Source organism: Lepidochelys kempii, chromosome 2 (genome assembly GCF_965140265.1).
Source record: "Lepidochelys kempii isolate rLepKem1 chromosome 2, rLepKem1.hap2, whole genome shotgun sequence".
NCBI lineage: Eukaryota > Metazoa > Chordata > Testudines > Cheloniidae > Lepidochelys > Lepidochelys kempii.
The window spans coordinates 16,584,221-16,605,458 of record NC_133257.1 but is presented as its reverse complement, the minus strand read 5'-3'; the positions used below and the strand labels follow the sequence as shown (position 1 = coordinate 16,605,458).

General features: G+C 47.8%; 2 protein-coding genes across 10 annotated transcripts in view; both read right to left on the bottom strand.

Annotated features, from left to right (window-relative positions):
* Positions 1-5,098, bottom strand: part of DNAAF11 (dynein axonemal assembly factor 11) — a 54,288-nt gene extending 49,190 nt beyond the window's left edge. Inside the window, exon 1 of one of the 2 annotated variants that reach the window (XM_073330108.1) lies at positions 4,878-5,098. In XM_073330108.1, coding sequence (XP_073186209.1) covers positions 4,878-4,887 — 10 coding nt within the window. In that variant the 5' untranslated portion in view covers positions 4,888-5,098. The remainder of the gene's footprint in view (positions 1-4,877) is intronic. The other variant, XM_073330107.1, reaches the window with a different exon arrangement.
* Positions 5,099-10,324: 5,226 nt separating this feature from the next.
* Positions 10,325-21,238, bottom strand: part of TMEM71 (transmembrane protein 71) — a 40,514-nt gene continuing 29,600 nt past the window's right edge. For 5 of the 8 annotated variants that reach the window (XM_073330075.1, XM_073330078.1, XM_073330076.1 and 2 more), the window contains 4 exons: positions 19,369-19,430; positions 19,109-19,166; positions 14,875-14,897; positions 10,325-13,518 (listed from right to left, as the gene is read on the bottom strand). In XM_073330075.1, the coding sequence (XP_073186176.1) occupies positions 14,891-14,897; positions 19,109-19,166; positions 19,369-19,430 (127 nt within the window). In that variant the 3' untranslated portion in view covers positions 10,325-13,518; positions 14,875-14,890. Of the gene's footprint in view, positions 13,519-14,874; positions 14,898-19,108; positions 19,167-19,368; positions 19,431-21,238 lie in introns of those variants that run through there. The other 3 variants (XM_073330080.1, XM_073330081.1, XM_073330082.1) reach the window with 2 other exon arrangements.

Below are 21,238 nucleotides of genomic sequence, written 5' to 3'. Positions count from 1 at the left end.
ACGCGCTATCTCAGAGAAGCTTACAAGAAGTGGAAGGTTGGACATATGACCAGGGAAGAGTATAAAAATATTGCTCGGGCATGTAGGAATGTTATCAGGAGGGCCAAATCGCACCTGGAGCTGCAGCTAGCCAGAGATGTCAAGAGTAACAAGAAGGGTTTCTTCAGGTATGTTGGCAACAAGAAGAAAGCCAAGGAATGTGTGGGCCCCTTACTGAATGAGGGAGGCAACCTAGTGACAGAGGATGTGGAAAAAGCTAATGTACTCAATGCTTTTTTTGCCTCTGTTTTCACTAACAAGGTCAGCTCCCAGACTGCTGCACTGGGCATCACAAAATGGGGAAGAGATGGCCAGCCTTCTGTGGAGAAAGAGGTGGTTAGGGACTATTTAGAAAAGCTGGACGTGCACAAGTCCATGGGGCCGGACGAGTTGCATCCGAGAGTGCTGAAGGAATTGGCGGCTGTGATTGCAGAGCCATTGGCCATTATCTTTGAAAACTCGTGGCGAACGGGGGAAGTCCCGGATGACTGGAAAAAGGCTAATGTAGTGCCAATCTTTAAAAAAGGGAAGAAGGAGGATCCTGGGAACTACAGGCCAGTCAGCCTCACTTCAGTCCCTGGAAAAATCATGGAGCAGGTCCTCAAAGAATCAATCCTGAAGCACTTGCATGAGAGGAAAGTGATCAGGAACAGCCAGCATGGATTCACCAAGGGAAGGTCATGCCTGACTAATCTAATCGCCTTTTATGATGAGATTACTGGTTCTGTGGATGAAGGGAAAGCAGTGGATGTATTGTTTCTTGACTTTAGCAAAGCTTTTGACACGGTCTCCCACAGTATTCTTGTCAGCAAGTTAAGGAAGTATGGGCTGGATGAATGCACTACAAGGTGGGTAGAAAGCTGGCTAGATTGTCGGGCTCAACGGGTAGTGATCAATGGCTCCATATCTAGTTGGCAGTCGGTATCAAGTGGAGTACCCCAAGGGTCGGTCCTGGGGCCGGTTTTGTTCAATATCTTCATAAATGATCTGGAGGATGGTGTGGATTGCACTCTCAGCAAATTTGCGGATGATACTAAACTGGGAGGAGTGGTAGATACGCTGGAGGGGAGGGATAGGATACAGAAGGACCTAGACAAATTGGAGGATTGGGCCAAAAGAAATCTGATGAGGTTCAATAAGGATAAGTGCAGGGTCCTGCACTTAGGACGGAAGAACCCAATGCACAGCTACAGACTAGAGACCGAATGGCTAGGCAGCAGTTCTGCGGAAAAGGACCTAGGGGTGACAGTGGACGAGAAGCTGGATATGAGTCAGCAGTGTGCCCTTGTTGCCAAGAAGGCCAATGGCATTTTGGGATGTATAAGTAGGGGCATAGCGAGCAGATCGAGGGACGTGATCATTCCCCTCTATTCGACATTGGTGAGGCCTCATCTGGAGTACTGTGTCCAGTTTTGGGCCCCACATTTCAAGAAGGATGTGGATAAATTGGAGAGAGTCCAGCGAAGGGCAACAAAAAATGATTAGGGGACTGGAACACATGAGTTATGAGGAGAGGCTGAGGGAGCTGGGATTGTTTAGCCTGCAGAAGAGAAGAATGAGGGGGGATTTGATAGCTGCTTTCAACTACCTGAAAGGGGGTTCCAAAGAGGATGGCTCTAGACTGTTCTCAATGGTAGCAGATGACAGAACGAGGAGTAATGGTCTCAAGTTGCAGTGGGGGAGGTTTAGATTGGATATTAGAAAAAACTTTTTCACTAAGAGGGTGGTGAAACACTGGAATGCGTTACCTAGGGAGGTGGAAGAATCTCCTTCCTTAGAGGTTTTTAGGTCAGGCTTGACAAAGCCCTGGCTGGGATGATTTAACTGGGAATTGGTCCTGCTTTGAGCAGGGGGTTGGACTAGATGACCTTCTGGGGTCCTTCCAACCCTGATATTCTATGATTCTAAGGGCAGGGAGAGGGGGGAGCCGATGGGCGGTGACGGGGTCTGGGGGGAAGGGGAGGGAGAGGGGGGAGCCGATGGGCGGTGGCGGGGGCTGGGGGGTACGGGAGGGAGGGGGGCAGCCGATGGGCGGGGGCTGGGGGGCAGGGGAGGGCGAGGGGGCAGCCGATGGGCGGTGGTGGGGATTGGGGGGAAGGGGAGGGAGAGGGGGGAGCCGATGGGCGGGGGCTGGGGAGAGGGAGGGAGAGGGGGGAGCCGATGTGCGGTGACGGGGGCTGGGAGGATAGGGGAGGGAGAGGGGGGAGCCGATGGGCGGTGGCGGGGGCTGGGGGGGTAGGGGAGGGAGATGGGGGAGCCGATGGGCGGTGGCGGGGCCTGGGGGGTAGGGGAGGAAGAGGGGAGAACCGATGGGCGGTGGCTGGGGGGGGTAGGGGAGGGAGAGGGGGAGCCGATGGGCGGTGGCGGGGGAGATGGATAGTGGCTGGAGATGGGGAGCCGATGGGCGGTGGCGGGGGCTGGGGGGTAGGGGAGGGAGAGGGGGAGCCATGGGCGGTGACGGGGGCTGGGGCGTAGGGGAGGGAGAGGGGGGAGCCGATTGGCGGTGGCGGGGTCTGGGGGGAAGGGGAGGGAGAGGGGGCAGCCGATGGGCGGTGGCGGGGGCTGGGGGAAGGGGAGGAAGATGGGGGCAGCCCATGGGCGGTGGCAGGGGAGATGGATAGTGGCTGGAAATGGGGGAGCCGATGGGCGGTGGCGGTGGCTGGGGGGTAGGGGAGGGACGGGGGAGCCGATGGGCGGTGGCGGGGGAAATGGATAGTGGCTGGAGATGGGGGAGCCGATGGGCGGTGGCGGGGGCTGGGGGGAAGGGGAGTCAGATGGGGGAGCCGATGGGCGGTGGCGGGGGCTGGGGGAAGGGAGGGAGAGGGGGGAGCCGATGGGCGGGGCTGGGGGAAGGGGAGGAGAGGGGGCAGCCCATGGGCGGGGGCGGGGGAGATGGATAGTGGCTGGAGATGGGGGAGCGATGGGCGGTGGCGGGGGCTGGGGGGTAGGGGAGGGAGGGGGGAGCCGATGGGCGGTGGCTGGGGGGGGTAGGGAGGGAGAGGGGGAGCCGATGGGCGGTGACGGGGGCTGGGGGGAAGGGGAGGGAGAGGGGGAGCCATGGGCGGTGACGGGGGCTGGGGTGTAGGGGAGGGAGAGGGGGGAGCCGATTGGCGGTGGCTGGGGGGGTAGGGGAGGAAGAGGGGGGAACCGATGGGCGGGGGCTGGGGGGGTAGGGGAGGAAGAGGGGGGAGCCGATGGGCAGGGGCTGGGGGGAAGGGGAGGGAGAGGGGGCAGCCCATGGGCGGTGGCGGGGGCTGGGGGGAAGGGGAGGGAGAGGGGGCAGCCCATGGGCGGTGGCGGGGGAGATGGATAGTGGCTGGAGATGGGGGAGCCGATGGGCGGTGGCGGGGGCTGGGGGGTAGGGGAGGGAGGGGGGAGCCGATGGGCGGTGGCGGGGCCTGGGGGGTAGGGGAGGAAGAGGGGAGAACCGATGGGCGGTGGCTGGGGGGGGTAGGGGAGGGAGAGGGGGAGCCGATGGGCGGTGACGGGGGCTGGGGGAAGGGGAGGGAGAGGGGAGCCATGGGCGGTGACGGGGGCTGGGGTGTAGGGGAGGGAGAGGGGGCAGCCGATGGGCGGGGGCTGGGGGGGTAGGGGAGGAAGAGGGGGGAGCCGATGGGCGGGGTTGGGGGGAAGGGGAGGGAGAGGGGCAGCCCATGGGCGGGTGGCGGGGGCTGGGGGGAAGGGAGGGAGAGGGGGGAGCGATGGGCGGGGGCTGGGGGGAAGGGGAGGGAGAGGGGGCAGCCCATGGGCGGTGGCGGGGGGAAGGGGAGGGAGAGGGGGGAGCCGATGGGCGGGGGCTGGGGGGTAGGGGAGGAAGAGGGGGGAGCCGATGGGCGGGGGCTGGGGGGAAGGGGAGGGAGAGGGGGCAGCCCATGGGCGGTGGCGGGGGCTGGGGGGAAGGGGAGGGAGAGGGGGGAGCCGATGGGCGGGGGCTGGGGGGAAGGGGAGGGAGAGGGGGCAGCCCATGGGCGGTGGCGGGGGCTGGGGGGAAGGGGAGGGAGAGGGGGCAGCCCATGGGCGGTGGCGGGGGCTGGGGGGAAGGGGAGGGAGAGGGGGAGCCGATGGGCGGGGGCTGGGGGGAAGGGGAGGGAGAGGGGGCAGCCCATGGGCGGTGGCGGAGGGAAGGGGAGGGAGAGGGGGGAGCCGATGGGCGGGGGCTGGGGGAAGGGGAGGGAGAGGGGGCAGCCCATGGGCGGTGGCGGGGGAGATGGATAGTGGCTGGAGATGGGGGAGCCGATGGGCGGTGGCGGGGGCTGGGGGGTAGGGGAGGGAGGGGGGAGCCGATGGGCGGGGGCTGGGGGGTAGGGGAGGGAGGGGGGAGCCGATGGGCGGGGGCTGGGGGGAAGGGGAGGGAGAGGGGGCAGCCCATGGGCGGTGGCGGGGGCTGGGGGGAAGGGGAGGGAGAGGGGGCAGCCCATGGGCGGTGGCGGGGGCTGGGGGGAAGGGGAGGGAGAGGGGGGAGCCCATGGGCGGGGGCTGGGGGGAAGGGGAGGGAGAGGGGGCAGGCCATGGGCGGTGGCGGGGGCTGGGGGGAAGGGGAGGGAGAGGGGGCAGCCCATGGGCGGTGGCGGGGGAGATGGATAGTGGCTGGAGATGGGGGAGCCGATGGGCGGTGGCGGGGGCTGGGGGGTAGGGGAGGGAGAGGGGGCAGCCCATGGGCGGTGGCGGGGGAGATGGATAGTGGCTGGAGATGGGGGAGCCGATGGGCGGTGGCGGGGGCTGGGGGGTAGGGGAGGGAGGGGGGAGCCGATGGGCGGTGGCGGGGGGTCGGGGATGAGGCGGCTGGGCAGGGCCCGGCCCCGCTCCCAATCAGCGGGGCGGCGCAGGGGGACACTCACTCCGCACCATGGCCCGACGCGCCAGACAGCTTCACGGCCCCCACGCTGCTCCCGCCGCCGCCATTAGCGGACGCCACCCGGCGCAGCCATAGCAACGGGGCTGGGCGGGCCTCCGAGCGGGGCCGGGGCCCGGGCCGACCTGCCTCCCTCCCTCCCCTCGCGGGTTGGCCGCCGGCTGCGGGGAGATCTGAGGGGACTTGAACTTCTCCCCTCCTCCCCCAGCCGGAGCCCCCGGGCTGCCCGTACCCCGGGGCAGAGCCCCCGGGGCGAACCTCTCCCCCGGGGCCCCGTTGGGATGCGGGGGGACGTGGTTCCTGTCTCCGCTGGGTGGTGAGGGTAGGACAGCGTCAGCCTGCAACAAACTCCTCAGGGACCCGAGCTCCAGCTCTCCGCGCCCTGCCCCGTCCAGCCAGCCTGGTCTGCGGGGCCCCTGGAGAGTCTCCAGTTAGGCAATTGGGTGGCGCGGGGGGGGGGTGTTAATGCTTATATTGTCTTTCTAAACTGACGAAGGGAAATTATTTTAAAATCCAGGGTCTGCACCACACCTCACCTCAGCCAGGACTGTCAAATGTCAGCGCATCTCCAAGTGATCCCTCCATATCTGACCTCAGTCCTCGCCCCCAAAGGACGCTAGGCACCACCTTCAAAACATGGACTATCAGGGTTGGAAGGGACCTCAGGAGGTCATCTAGTCCAACCCCCTGCTCAAAGCAGGGCCAACCCCCAATTTTTGCCTCACATCCCTAAATGGTCCCCTCAAGGGTTGAACTCTCAACCATGGATTTAGCAAGGCAATGCTCAAACCACTGAGCTATCCCTCCCCCCTGAGACCTCAACTTCATAATGTTGCCAGATGCTAAAAATCACAGACTCAGTAGGGATACTGGTTTTATGTCTCTTTATCACAATCTGTAACCCACTAGCCCTCCTTTGACCTCTGACTGCAGTAATGTTAATAGCCCACTTTATTTTGAATGGTCCCTTGCAAATACGTGTTGCCACCTATGCTTAACACTCTGGTCCACCTTGTATTTCCCTGGTACACTGTGAGTGGCTTTCCCAGACCCGAAGAAGAGCTCTCTGGAGTTTGAAAGCTCTCTGTCTCTTCAACCAACTGAAGTTGGTCCAAGAATTATCTCACCCACCTTTGCTATCATGCTTCTTGAATGACAGTCAAGCTTTTAACAATCACATCAGGCTATCACATCTCAGGAAAAATCACATTCATTGGAGACAAACCAATCCCACCCAATACCTTTGGTCTAAAGGAAGGGGCCGTGAGAGAGGGCCCAGGAGACTGTAAATTCAAGTTTCTTTTGGTGTTTATTTTTCTATGCAGATGACAATACTTACTATCAAGCAGGGCGTCACTCCTCTACTCAGAAGGCAAGCCACTATCATTCCTCCATTTTGGAAAGACAGGAAGTAAAAGATTGCATAAGGTCACTTCAAGAAGTACTGGGACTAGGACCATGGCCTCTAAAATGACAACGCCAAAAGTTATCCAGTTAGCCACATTACCTTTAAGAAGTGCCTAAGTCTATGGATCTATGTAACCCACAATGTAACCCAAGAGTGGCTTGCTAGGGATATCACAGTGTTAGACAAGGATGCTGTGTAGCCTTAAAACCTCAACTCAGAAGCAGGTGGGACAAGGTAACAGGGGAGAGCAGAGACATGGTTGGGCATTCCTGGAATGGACCACAGAGGGGGCAATACAGATGTAGTTACCCTGAAACCATGACAACCACTATTCTACCCACTAGACCACACTCTGTTCCAAGAGCCAGGAATCCTGATATGCAACAGTCTGTGACCCACTGACAAATTTGATCATATGTCCTCTTTCAGAAATTGGTCCACACACTGTACACACACAAAATATCCTAATTCTGCAACCACCCTAGTAAAGGTCTATGCTGTAGATTTGAAGGTTCTGGGTTCACACCTTACTAATCACTTATATGGGGGAAAATAGCATGTGTTCATGTAACTGAAGATTGCATCCTTTTCTATCTGTACAAGGGTGTAGTATTAAGGTTGCCTGGGTAATCATAATTCCGGCATTTACTGTCTTCTGAATTCTTGATTTTGCAACTTTAATGTTTTTTATTTAGATATATTTTAAAAGTACAAAAAAATATATATAAATATAGGACATCTCAGGTTTTTTGAGGCCCCGGGAATAATTGTAATTGTTGAAATGATTTTAAATAGCAAAATCTTGTGTTCAGTAATGGATTTGGATGTTGCATTAATATTTATTTTATTGTTGTATCTTTATTGTTTGTGTTTTGATTAATGGAAGCTGTCCTTTTTAAGAACATGGTGGGGCAATTGATTGTAAAGTGTGTTTCTAGAAGACAGAACAGTGGGAGGAGATTTTGCTTGTGTGTACAGAGAGTGGAAAACTCTGCCTGTGCAATTTCCAAAAATGTCAGAACTTGGTTTAATACATGTATCTTTCAAGAAAGCAAGACTCATTTTTGAAGCACACATTAGCATTTACTTGGGGACTGGATACCTCAAGATATTGCTAAAGAGCTATAGAGCCTTTCACCAGTTTAAATCTAGTCCAACTCACTAGGTATTAAAAATTGTTGCCACCTAATGGATGTTTGGTGGCCCCTAAATGAGATATGTTTGTGGGTCTCACTACAGAAAAGGAGCTGAAACACAGGTGGATAAGAAAAAAGGGGTCACTGATTTAAATGTTCTATGTTTTTGCACAGCTAATGAGATATAAGGAGGATGGCAGTCGTTTACACATATGTAGTTTAACTTCCTTGGTTCTCCTGGTCTATCTGGCCCACAACTAATAAAGCCACATAAAGGACAAAGAAATATATAGTTATATGGCACCATCTGGTGGTTCAAGGTGCACTTTACAGAGCCATAGAGATGGTAAGAGCCTAGACCATGCCCTGCCTGTGCAATATACTTTACTTCTTTCTTTGTCTCCTACTGTTTGTCATACCTACTTGTTGTGTTTTGTTTCAAGTTTGATTGTAAGCTCTTTGGGGCAGGGACTCAATGTGTGTCTGTTTGTATGGAACCTAGCACAACAGGGCCTTTTGGTGCTCACATTATACAATAAATAATACTAATTAATAGGATTTTGTCCAGTCTTGTTTCAGTCTCCCAAGCAGTAGGGTTCTCTCTCTTCTCTTTGATGGCCATTCCACACCAATCAGAAAGAGAAGATTAAGAGCAGCATGTTTTAAATGTTTTTGACTATGTTGTTGAAAATGTAAATTTTATACAGAATCTTCTAAATTATCTCACCAGACCAGATCACTGGTTCATCCAGGCCAGTATCCAACCTTCTGCAGGCATTCTATCTGATGCTTCAGAAGAAAGAAAAAGAAAATCCATAACGAATCTGGCTAATTTACAATGCAGGAAAGGATGCATTTCCTTCCTGATTTCCCTGAAGGAGATTTATGCCTAGAAGCATAAGGCTTGCTCAGTGCCCATGATGATGTTACAGATTAGGCAAAAATGAGATGTCAAATTTTGCTTCTTAGGTGGTGAGTGGCTAATTGGTGCGAATGAACCGAAGTGCAGGAATTAAATCAACCATGAAGTAAAACTCTGGTCCCGCTGAAGTCAATGGCAAAAATCCCTTTAACTTCAGTGGGGCCAGGATTCCACCCATGGACAATAGTAAACCTCACACAAATTCTCTGTACAATTATTTCCTGTGAATAGTCTTAGAGTCAGCGAAGTGAGATCAAGGCATTCTTCTTCAGCAGGAGGTGCTCTGAGTTCAGCTGTCTATGTTTCTCATGACTTTGGGGGACTCTAGGGTTCACCCAGGTGCATATCAGCCTATGAAATGGGAGACGTAACTAGAGACAGAATTTTGCTTGGCATGCAGGGGACATAAAATGCGGCTTGCTAATGGATGTTCCAGAGGGCATGCTGTGAGAGAGAGAGATAGTAGCAGAGATGGTGGGACAGATGCCCTAACACTATTTCAGACCACAGGATCATTCAGTCACCAGGATCAAAACAGAGGGAATCAGGGTCAGAAACTTCTGAGAGAGAGGTGCATCTTCTAGGTAAGTGAAATTACAGAAGTTCTCCCTCCTTTTTGTTAAGGCTGTCTTTACACTACACTTTTTTCCCCTCAAAGTTTCCTACTGTTACTCCACTGGTTCAACTCTCCTGGTGGGAGTGCTTGTGTAGGCAGGACCCTGGCATTTTTACCACTATATCATCTAACCCTGCTCAGAGCAAGTCTAGACAGCATAGTGGGGAAAATGCTGCCAGTGGCTGGAATCTTATTTAGATAGTAAATTCTTCAGCATAGGGACTTTCTGTACCTACGTATATGTAGAGTGCCTAGGACAACAGGGCCCTGATTTTGGTTGGGGCTCTTAGACATTAGCATAATATAGCTTAGTGTAATTTGTAAAATGAATATTGTATATATTCATGCAATGTTTTATGCAGATATTTGTCTTTTCATACAGGTAGTTTTCAATATTTACATAAATCCCTTTTGTTGCTTTGTAACAGTGCAGGACTCACCCCTGCACCGTCTCCTGCTAGCTGTCTGGGAATTAGCTCTTTTTACCAGCTCCAGAGTGCCCTCTGCCGGGGTGCTGCCCCGCCAGGCAATACCCCACAGATCTGGGTCTCCCCTCCTCAGGAAACCCCCCAGCCTCTATCCCCACCTTGCCTCAGCCTACAGACTACTGCCAGTCACCATCTAGCCCCCTTTCACCTGGGCCAACTGCAGTCTGTATAAGCCAGTCATCATAGGCAAGGGGGGTTTGGACCTGCTGCCTCCGCCTACCCTTGGGCTGCTCTTGTGCAACCCCAGTACCCTGTCTTAGGCCGTCTGCCAGGCCTGCAGTCTAGGGCTTTTCCAGTCTGGAGCCTCCCAGCTCCTCTGGCCTTCCCCAGCCCTGCTTCACCTCAGGTACCTGGTACGCTCCGCAGCAGCCAGGCCCATCTCCCTCCACAGCTAGAGAAGACTCTGTGTGTTCCTGGCCCACTGCCCTCTTAGAAGGTCAGCTGGGCCCTGATTAAGCCAGCTGTGGCCTGACTGGGGCATGGCCCCCAGCTGGGGCTGCTTCTCCCAATCAGCCCTGCTTTTCCTTCCTTGCCACAGCCCTCTCCCCGGACTGTTTTAAGCCTTTTAAGGCAGGAGCAGGTGACCACCCCGCTACATGCTTATTATTTTGTTACACCCTAAAATGTGCTAGAACCTGCACACAAGACTTAGAACAACATAGTCCTTGCTCCTAAAATCTAGATGTCAGACATGACACAACGAGCAGCATGACAAACAATTGACAGCAGATGGGGGTTATACAGCGATATGGTCATGGTTGCTCATAACAGGGGTATACTAACTGAATAATTCACTCTATCATTTTAATATATTAAAAGTTTATTTGTTAAAACAAATGATACAATGCAACATAAAGTGTCTACTGAAGCATGACAAAATAAGCTTTATACCATTAATGTTACTCTTCATTAGAAATATTTTGAATATATATTGGGTTCCATCATGAGACTATTCATCTGAGTAAGAACTACATGATTGAGCCCTATAGCATTTGATGTGGCTCTGCAATCCTCAGTTGCCAAAACACTATGGGTCAGAATCTTAGGTGGTGGCCACGTGCTGGTTTATGCCAATTTATGATATGCATCTCTCTCTTTTCATCAAATCTCTCTAAGACTTTTAATTACTATTTAACATTTCTACTGTGGTAGCTCCTAAAGGCCTCAACCAAATTAGGCTCCCTTGTGCTAGCTGCTGTCCAAACACAGAATGAATAACATTCCCTGCCCCAGAAAGCTTACAATCTAAACAACAAGATATAACAAGCACACTGAGGTGACAAATGTGTGCAATTCTTAGCAAGATTCTTTATTAATATCCACACAAGTAATTGTTCTCGATTTCTAATATATAAGCATATTATAAAATAAAGGTATAGGACAAGTGAAGGGACAGATCCCAAAGAACTGGGCCCAAAGTCTTTTCCTGTTTTATATACTGGTACTCTTTTTTACCACATCCTTCAGTTCTGAGGGCTACTGTTATTGTTAGTATAGTTCCACAGGTGTATAGGGTGCTCCACAGATGGATAATAATGGATTTGTCCCTGCTCCAAAGAGCTTACAATCTAAGGGCTCCTACAAACACTTCTGGGCATAATGCTTACTACTGTTGAGAACCCAGCCTCCTCACTAGAGTAAGCAATATGTCTGGTATCAAGTGTTTGCAGGATTAGGCCTGAAATTTGATTTTACACAGCAAGGAATGACCAAACAAAAGATCAGGGCATGGTGAACAAGGATTACAATAGCAAAAGATGATAAGTTTGTTACATGTGCATCTTGAAAATTCCTCATTGGATTTATATTTTAATTAATTTAATACATTAAAATTGAACAAGAGGTCAGCTACTGAAGGTAGAGACTTTAGATTACAGTAGCCATCTCACAGTACACAAATGTCACACTAACCCATAGCCAACAAGTGTTTGTACTTCATTAGAGATACTGTTTAAAATACCCCGAGAGCCTGATTCTCCTAATCAATAGAAGCTGCAGATGCTCAGCACTTCAAAAGTCAATTTACTTTTACTTAGGAGCCTAAATATGGATTTAGGCTCCCCTGTTACAAAATGTTGGCTTTACTCTTTCATCAACCTTGATTAACTGTGACCCAGTGTTTCATCCCAGCAAGGCAATAAAAAGTTTGATTCTATTTTCATGAGGAACTCCTAGAATTATTCTCCTCATTGTGATAAAAAGTACATTTAAAAGAGGGCCCATTATAACTAGCATATCATAAGTAACCAAATATATATAAATACCACACAGTAATCTGTCAATTTGGAGTAGACTCTAGAGTCAAAGTGAATAAAGAAGCTGAATTATGTAATATTCACATAATTATTCAAGCTTATCATCCGTACTACAAGAAAAATATGGAGTTGTGTGGAGCCTCTCAATGTTTTTATTTACTATTATAATTGTATTTATTATTATTATTATATGAAGCAATTTTCCTTTACTTCAGGATTCTCTGCCTAAAGTACACCCTGGTGTCTTTATTTAAACTACAAATACTGGACTCTTAGTTTCTCACCTGGTTTATTTTTATCAGGGAAATATTTAACATACTCAGCAATAGTATTTTAATATCAAAATAGATAACATGGCTGTTTCCCCTCCTTGAGTTTTTGGTGATGAGTCTTACATTCAAAATACAAGCAAAATGATATTTACCCCTTGAAAGGTTGGCATGTTCGCTTTAAATAATTGCAACTATGCTTTCCTTCATTTCCCCACATCTCCAGGGATTCTCTCTCACAAACACAAATGTATCCGGTTTGAGGATGGCCATAAAGGTGAGTAATGATAAAAAATACAGTTAGCTGAACAGTGATTTATCATTTCCTTTTATCCTTCATCGGAACCTTCAATTTTTTAAAAATTAAATTTTTACAGAAGTTTACAGATACTTCTACTATGCCTGCCAGGCTGTTCACATCCCACCTGCAGAGTCGACCTTTCCGCAGACAGCATTATGGGTCAGATTTAGCAACTGTGGCTCCACAAGTACCAGTTTTAGTACAATGGGGGATAAGCAGACCAGAAGCAGCAATGGCAGAAAGATTTTTTAGACAATACCATGCGATCACATTTTCATCATTTTATAGCACGGGGAGATGAAATTTTACACTGTGTTAGCTAAATTGGCATACTTGGTAGGTATAACAAACTAGTTATGAGATAGTGTAGTCACAGAACAGTGATCACTAGTCACGCAAGGAGATTAATGTTTAGCATTGTCTTTTAAATCCAATATCAGTAAAATAAGGATCAATGCTTGAAAAATAAAGGTCATGGACTCTTTATTTGTTATGTTAACCATATGATTCTGGCTTCTCCTGCTGCTCGTCCAACCCTCTGACTTCCTGACTTTTCTGAAGGTAGCACTTCTGCTCTCTAATAGGAAGCACTATTTTGGCACAATTAATTTCCACTCTCTCTTTTCTTGTGTTTCTAATACTTATTTTTCTGTCTTCAAAATCACTGGTAAAGAACCCAGAGTAGAAATAAAGGCCAAAAGGCTGTGGCAGGGATGAGACAATGAAGGCCCTGAAGAGTTTTAAGAATATTGTCCAATTCACCACTATCCAGAACCATTCCCAGATTTTAAACAGTTTGACAAGAAGTTATTTCAAGACCGTAATGCATGTTCTATGGCCAGAGCAGCAACATTAATGAAAACGGTTTAAACATCAACAAAAGATGGATTTGTAGGGCTCGCTAGACATTTTTTCCCCACCATCTTAGTCTCCAAGACCCCAAATCCTGCAAGTTACAAAGCTTGGGTGACACCCTGCCTATGCAGAGACCCACTGGCATCAAGGGGTTCTATGTGGGCATAGGGGTCTGCCTGCATGGTTCTGCTTGCAGGATTGGGTGCGAAAAAGACTGCTAAGAAGCCAGGCTTTACACAAAACTGTGAAAGGATCCAGGTACAGTCCAAATAAAATGACTTTGTATTATTGGGAGAAAGAGCTCTGAAAATTCTGATTGTTTCTCACCGGCAAAAGAAAAATGGCTCCAGATAAGTGATCCGTACATGCTGGCAAACCTAGATTTGGTGAAGAGGGAAGAGTGAAATTTGTTAATTAAATATTGAAAATTACATTGAGAATTTGTCTGCTGTTATGTGTCTATGAAAAGCAAGGGACAATGTTTGTAGGATGATGTTTGCAATCTAATTTCCAACAAGGGATGCTGTAAACTAATTGGCACACTTGATGACTGGGATGCAAATTTTAATTCCCAGCCTTGAGGAAACCTGAAAGAATGGTCAAATCTTTCTGTGAAATTCTCAGATGCTTCTATCTCAGGGTGTAAGTCCTTTTTATATAAGTTAACTCAAGGGTTCTCCAAGTGGGATCTGCAAGTATGCAGCTGCAGTTCAGTTCTTCAACTGAGCTCAACAAGGGAGCCTAAAACAGGGCTGTTACCTCCAGGTACTGAGGGAGCATAGATCAGACCACAGCCCCACTCTTCCTCCTGCTCCTCACTAGACAAATGGGAAGAGGAGGAAATACTAGAGGGTATCTTGAAATTAGCACCATCCCTTCTTGTCTCTTTCCACTGCAGAGCAAGAGGGCTGCACTGGAAGTCCCAGTTTATCTCCCCTTAGCAAAAGGAAATTGGTTTCAGGATCCTGGATCTACAATGAACTAAGCATTAGGAGTGCTGCAGAACTGGGAGCTGGAAATAAGGCACAGAATTGGGGATGGCACTGGAAGGGAGAGAAGTTAGAGTGGAGAAGAATCTCCAAGGGCTGTGTAAGCTATTAGGACCCAAATATTCAGCTGGTGTAAATTAGTGTAACTCTATTCATTCACTGGAGCCACATTAATGTACAGTAGCTCAGGGACCTGGCCCTGCATCTGTGTCTAAATCCGGCACATTGAAATGCAACCACCTCTGGGCTGAGACACAGCAATTGTTTAACAGCCCAAACTATTCAGTAGTTAGGGCAGAAAATGAAGAATACTTTATCCAAATGAAACCAGAAAGGAGGTTTAGATGGAATTAGTTATACTGAAATCTGATGAGGATACTAGGGCTAAAACCCATTACTGGTGAAAAGCTCCATGGGATCTTTTCAGCACAAATGGACAATACTTTAGTTGTACAGCTCATCCTACAGACAGCACCCTCAGCAGCATATTAACACAATGCAAACTTAAGAGTCAACATTGCAATCTGTTGAATCACCCAAACCTCTTCCTAAGCACCTGGTTTTTCTTTGAAGGTCTTCCATTCCACTACTGAGCAAGTCTAACCAGAATTAGCTCATAGAAATCTGACAAAGTCACAGCTGAGCTGGTGAGTCTGCAGACTTAGTTATCTGAATGAATCGTTCACTCTTCTCTGGAGTATTTTTTTCCCCTTACCCTACAATCCTTTATAGCGTTCTACTTACCGAGTCAGTCTTTCAATTATTTCCTGCAAGAAAATGTCAAAATTAATGTGTACATTTTTGTATGTCCTGATTCCAACAGTTTTTATAGAGTTTAAAGCCAACAGGGACCACTAGACAATCTAGTCTGGCCTCCTGCATATCACGGGCCATTACATTTCATCCAGATATTCCTATATTGAGCCCAGTGACTTTAGGTAGACCAAAGCATTTCATTTCTCAGGAAGTAAACTGTTGTGTGCCACAGTCAGAAATCAGGACAAAGTGAGGTGCTAGCAATACCTGAGGCCTCTGCAATGGCAGAAAATTAATTGGGTGAGATATCCCCAGATGATCCTAGCAGACAATCCACACCCCATCTAAGAGGAAGATGAAAACGCCCCTGATATGCCTGAAAATCTGACATGGGGGGAAATTCTTTCTGAAACCCATATCTAGTGACCAGTTTTACCCTAAGCATATGAGTAAGACCAATCAGTCAGGCATTTAAGAAAAGAGATTTCTCTGTACTACCTCAGAATACTGGTCAGCCCTGTCTAATGTCCCCTCTCCAGCTGTCGCCAATCTCTGATGCTTCAGAGAAAGGTGAACCTGCACCCAAATACATCTGGCCAATTGTGCACCGAGAGAAAAATTCCTCCCTGATCCCTACAGGTGTGTCAAGGTTCCTTCCCCACTCTGAACGCTAGGGTACAGATGTGGGGACCTGCATGAAAACCTCCTAAGCTTATCTTTACCAGTTTAGGTCAAAACTTCCCCAAGGTACAAAATATTCCACCTTTTGTCCTTGGATTGGCCACTACCACCACCAAACAAATACTGGTTACTGGGGAAGAGCTGTTTGGAAACGTCTTTCCCCCCAAATACTTCCCAAAACCTTGCACCCCACTTCCTGGACAAGGTTTGGTAAAAAGCCTCACCAATTTGCATAGGTAACCACAGACCCAAACCCTTGGATCTGAGAACAATGAAAAAGCATCCAGTTTTCTTACAAGAAGACTTTTAATAGAAATAGGAGTAAATAGAAGTAAAGAAATCCCCTCTGTAAAATCAGGATGGTAGATACCTTACAGGGTAATTAGATTCAAAACATAGAGAATCCCTCTAGGCAAAACCTTAAGTTACAAAAAGATACACAGACAGAAATAGTTATTCTATTCAACACAATTCTTTTCTCAGCCATTTAAAGAAATCATAATCTAACACGTACCTAGCTAGATTACTTACTAAAAGTTCTAAGACTCCATTCCTGCTCTATCCCCAACAAAAGCAGCATATAGACAGACAGAGACCCTTTGTTTCTCTCCCTCTTCCCAGCTTTTGAAAGTATCTTGTCTCCTCATTGGTCATTTTGGTCAGGTGCCAGCGAGGTTACCTTTAGCTTCTTAACCCTTTACAGGTGAGAGGAGTTTTCCTCTGGTCAGGAGGGATTTTAAAGGGGTTTACCCTTCCCTTTATATTTATGACAAGGTGTATAGCTGAAGCCCTGAAGCATGAGCTTAGATGATAATCATCATTTTAATGCAGAGGTACAAGTGTTGTGGACATGTTGAGGGAAATTCAGAGCTTCTTCTTTTCTCAATAGTCCATGAAGGAAGGGAATTAACATGGGGATTCACAGTGCTTTGTGCCAACCAATATACAAAGAGAGTCCGATTCTGCCACCTCTGCTCATGTGGAGTAGTACCTTTCTCACACAAATTGTATCATTTTACTCCACAGAACTACTCATGTGAGTAAGGTACCATTCAACATGAGTTTGGGCAGAAGAAGACTCTAATCTTCTAATTGTATGTAGCAAACTGAAAAGTCTTATTAGAGGCCATTTGTGGTTTAAGGTTATTTTCTTTCTTTGTAATACATGGTTGTTCATGACCAAGTCACAGCAGAAGAAAAATTAGTAAGATTTCAATCTAGTTTAAGGCTCTGCTTCTCTTCTCATTTACACGGTATAATGAGTAACATATCTACCAACTAAAAAAGGAGATCATACATGTGCATAAATTGACAAATTGAATCAGGCCTTGATTACACTACTACCCCTAATTATATGCATTGGTGTAGCTACACTAATGCAATCTCTAGTGTAGACAGGCAAAGACATTATTTGTACCAATGGTGGTGACCCTGGTGTTTCAAACAGGTAAACACCACTGTGTAAACAGTGGCATTGCTTGCCAGCAGCTACACTGTTGACTGTAGTTGGAGCAAATACCCAGTCTAGATATTGCTGATGATGCAGGAGCCCTTAGCCCACTGGGAGAGGAGCTGCAATGCATTCCCTATACTTTTGAGGTCCATACGCAACCATAAGAGAGGAACCACAAATCCCAATGCCAATTGCTCTAATTCCACCTCCCAGCTCATTGCTCTGCCCTCACATAGAGACCTCCAAAGAGTTAATCAGCCCTCTCACAGTTCCACCATCAGTCATGCCCTCCAAACATGCCTCCTTCAGATTCTGCTGCTGCTCCCAGCCCCATTCCTTTCCTTAGGGCTGGGTTTCTCTTCTTCCTTCAGCTGCTCTGCTTCCTCATTCTTCTTGTGGTGCTGGATGAAGTCCAGGAGGGGCTGGGACAGCCAGTCTCTCACTCCCAGGAGAGAGGAAGCCCGGAGGGAGTCTCTTTAGTTCCCTTCTCTATCCCTATCTCATCCTACGGAGGGGCACAGTGCTGGGTGCTAAAGAGGCCTGGCTGCAGAGCTAGTTGGGGAGCAGACAGACTGCATGCTTCAAAAGCACTTCTGGCCTTTTAAAAGAGGGAGAGGAGGGGGCTTTGCCTGCTCCTTGTGCAGAGGAAGGAGGAAACCCATTAGCATGTGGGTGCCCCAAATACCCTCTTTTCCTTAGGAGGTGGGGAATGGGGAAGGACAGCCAATCAAACAGACAGGCTTGTAGGCAGGTCTGAAAGCCTGAAGTCTCTGGGGAGAGCCTGACTTCAGTGGAATTACACCAGCGTCAAACTGACAGGAAAATCAGGAGAACCCTAAGGGCCAGATACTGCCAACCTTACTCATGTTGACTAGTAACCTGCTCTGTGAATACTGCTAGTGGATTTATTGGGATTTTCTACTTACTCATTGTGAGGAAAAGTGACATAATCTGTCCCTACCTGTATAAAGTGTGCACAAATTACCATTCTTAAGAAAATCTTGGCCTCCCACAATATCAGCATCTACAATTTCAACACTGATCTCCAATCTTTATACTCCATTTCCACTACTCTGCTTCCAACATACTGATCTGTGATTCCAAAAGATAAAACTTCTGCCTGTCTTCTCCTGTTCCCTCAGGTTACACTGCACTCTTGAAAGCCTACCCCTGATTGAGAAAAAGAAATATTGCCCTTTTGATCCCCCCTCTTGCCACACATTGAAATCCAGAGGCTCCCAAATACTTTTAGCCTCAGCAACACCTATAAATAGTCTTCACAAACTAAGAACAGACTTCTGCTGTGTGGAAGGTCAGTGGAATTGCCTTTTGTAAAGTCCAGCAAGTGTAGAAGTGATTACAGGACTGGGGCCTATATCTGTGCTGGTCTCATATCATTCAGGACTTTATTACACATTACCCTTTCCACTTACTGTACTGAGAAGCAGGTCCACCGACAGGGATGGCAAAGGGGGCAATTGCCATGGGGCCCGGGCGATTTAAAAGGGCCCGAGGGCCTCCAGCCGCCACCACTGCTGCGGTAGTGGTGGCCAGGAGCCCGGGCCCTTTTACATTGCCCGGGCAGGCCGTAGGGCTCCTAGGCATGTGCGGGGTGGTACTGGCAGTGGCGAAGGCAGCTGGGTGGGCATGTGGTAGCCCAGGCCATGCCAACTAACTGTTCTGCCCAGGAGCCAGAATTGCTGTTGGCGGGCCTGCTGAGAAGTTTTAATCATAGCTAAAACTTTGAATTAAATCAATTTAAAACAGAGCCACATTAAGAAATGAAGAAACAGACTTTATTCAGCTCCTCAGGCTAATTTACCACTTCCTTCTATGCCATTCATGCTGACCCACTAGATAATGGTTTAATAGGTTACATTTTTCTTTTTTGCTGCATTTACTGCTAATCATGAAAAGGCAACATTCAAATACAAAGAATATTTTCATGACCACAAAGTAGCAGGAATAGCCAAAGCCTCTCGCAATACCTACTGATCACTCATTGCCATCTTTTGATCAGAAGGAGTATTGATAGAATCTCTTCATCTAAAGCTCTTAAGTATATTGAAATACTCTTGCACAGCTTACCGTAATTTGGTGGTTTTGGAAGATGTGACAAGACTGATAAAAGATGACTTGGCAGCATCTTTGGAGCAAAAGAACAGTCAATTTTAAATGTATGATTCTATAGGTGATTAAAGGGAAAATTCTGCCCTCAAATGCACACATATAGCTTTCATTGAACCAAGGAGAATTGTACACACACATCTAATTTGTGACAGAATTTGGCCCTTGAATCTAACCCAATAAAAGATTATATGTCAAGTATAAAGAAAGTCTCTACTTACAAACTAAAATTATCAGCAGCAGAAAGGCCAACAAAGTGGCAAAGCGTCCTCCCAGAAAGCATCTGAAATCATAACAAATACCCTAGTTTTTAGATTGTACGATGGACAGATATTGGGTCAACACAATAAAATAACTGGACACATTCCAAGATCAGCCTTCAGTCAGCTACCTTCAGCTAAGGACTTCAACATTCCCAGACTTGTAATGGGAGGCAGGGGCTGGGAAGAGACTAGTGTCATGGAATGTGATAGAATGTTTACCCCACACAGGCCAGGAAAGGGTTAATATGGGCCTGAGAAAGACCATGGTAGGAAGAAACCAAGGGGACCAGCGGCAAGGAGTTGGACTAAACAGACTCTGGCAGCTGGTTATAGGGTCTTGGGCTGGAGTTCAATGTAGTGAGAGGCCCCAGGTTCCCCTACCAGTCACTTGTATGGTAGCATGAGGCCAGAGAAGGGGACAAGGAAAGCAAGGGAGGACAATGGGGCCCAGAATCTAGACTGAAGACCTGATACAAGGTCTCAAACGTTAGTTTGTTGGTCTTTGTTACCCTGAAAGGGTTCCCTTCTCAAACTTTCAAATACCCTGTCCAAATATATGTCTTGCACAACCCAAAAAAGCATCTCGATGCTAATGCAAGTTGTATTGAATATACAGAATCCTGGGGAAATAGATGAAAGTCACAGGAGATAGGGAAATTCGTGGTTTTTTGAGAATCAGGTGAGCCATGACTATAATTTCAAACTTGGCACTTGTCTGCAGCCAGGTATCTCAAAAATTCCATTATGATGCTGATCACTTCTGCATTCACAAGTGCATTCTTTTTTATTTCATATGACAATATTCTTATGTACTGAATCTGGGCTAGTATGTATTAAGAAAAAACAAATGCGAAGGAATATATAGTACTATGTTTTGAAATTTTCCTCTCCAGCGTAACACATAGCTGCTCAGTGTGGCACTCTGTCCCCTCTAGTGCCTAGAACAGCTGGAGATTGATGAGTCTACTATAGCCTTAGCTAAGAGAAATGTATCTTTTATCTCATGCAGTAGAGGCTCATGCATTACGCTCCAGAGGTTCCAAGTTTGATCCTGGCCACCAATGACTGGAATCTGTTGGCATTACAGGTGATACCAGTTTCAATGGATTTCTTCTATTCCCATCACTGACATTGAAACTAACCTTTTCCCAGTGACTCAAACTCAGAGTTCCAGACCCAACTGAGCTCACTAGGGTATGTCTCTAGGGTATGCCACCAAAGTCAGGCCCTTAGAGCGATTACTTTTAAAAAACAACAACGCAAAACAGGTTCATAATCCCAGAAGTGTGTATATAGGTGAGGGGGGAGAGGGAGAGGTCAGGGGTGCATCTCCATGTGGCCTTGAAAACAGCTAAACTCTTTTTTTCCCCTCAAACTTCCAAATAACAATAAAGTGCTCCTAAATTATGAATAAATATGCAAAAATTCAGCCTGAAAGATAATGGCTTGACAAAACTATAACTATCTGAAAATGACCCATTAGAATGAAATAACTTAGACAATCTTAATTATAAGCAGTGCTCTATGTTCCACCTATAATAATAAAACTAAACCATACAGACTACAGACAGCAAATTAGCACCAAAGAATGGAAAAGGAAGCAAGAATGGATTTCCCGAAGTTCCAATTCTCTTTTGTTCAGCTTACAGAAACCTTGCTAACTGGGATGTTTGGTTATGCATCAAGTCAAAGAAATAAAAATCTGTAATATGTGCAGTGAATAGCTCTCAAAGATCATCTCTGTCTTTTGGGTTCACTGTTTTCTACATTTTAAAATTAGATACATAAAATTACACTCAATTTTATTAGACTTGATTAACATCAAAAG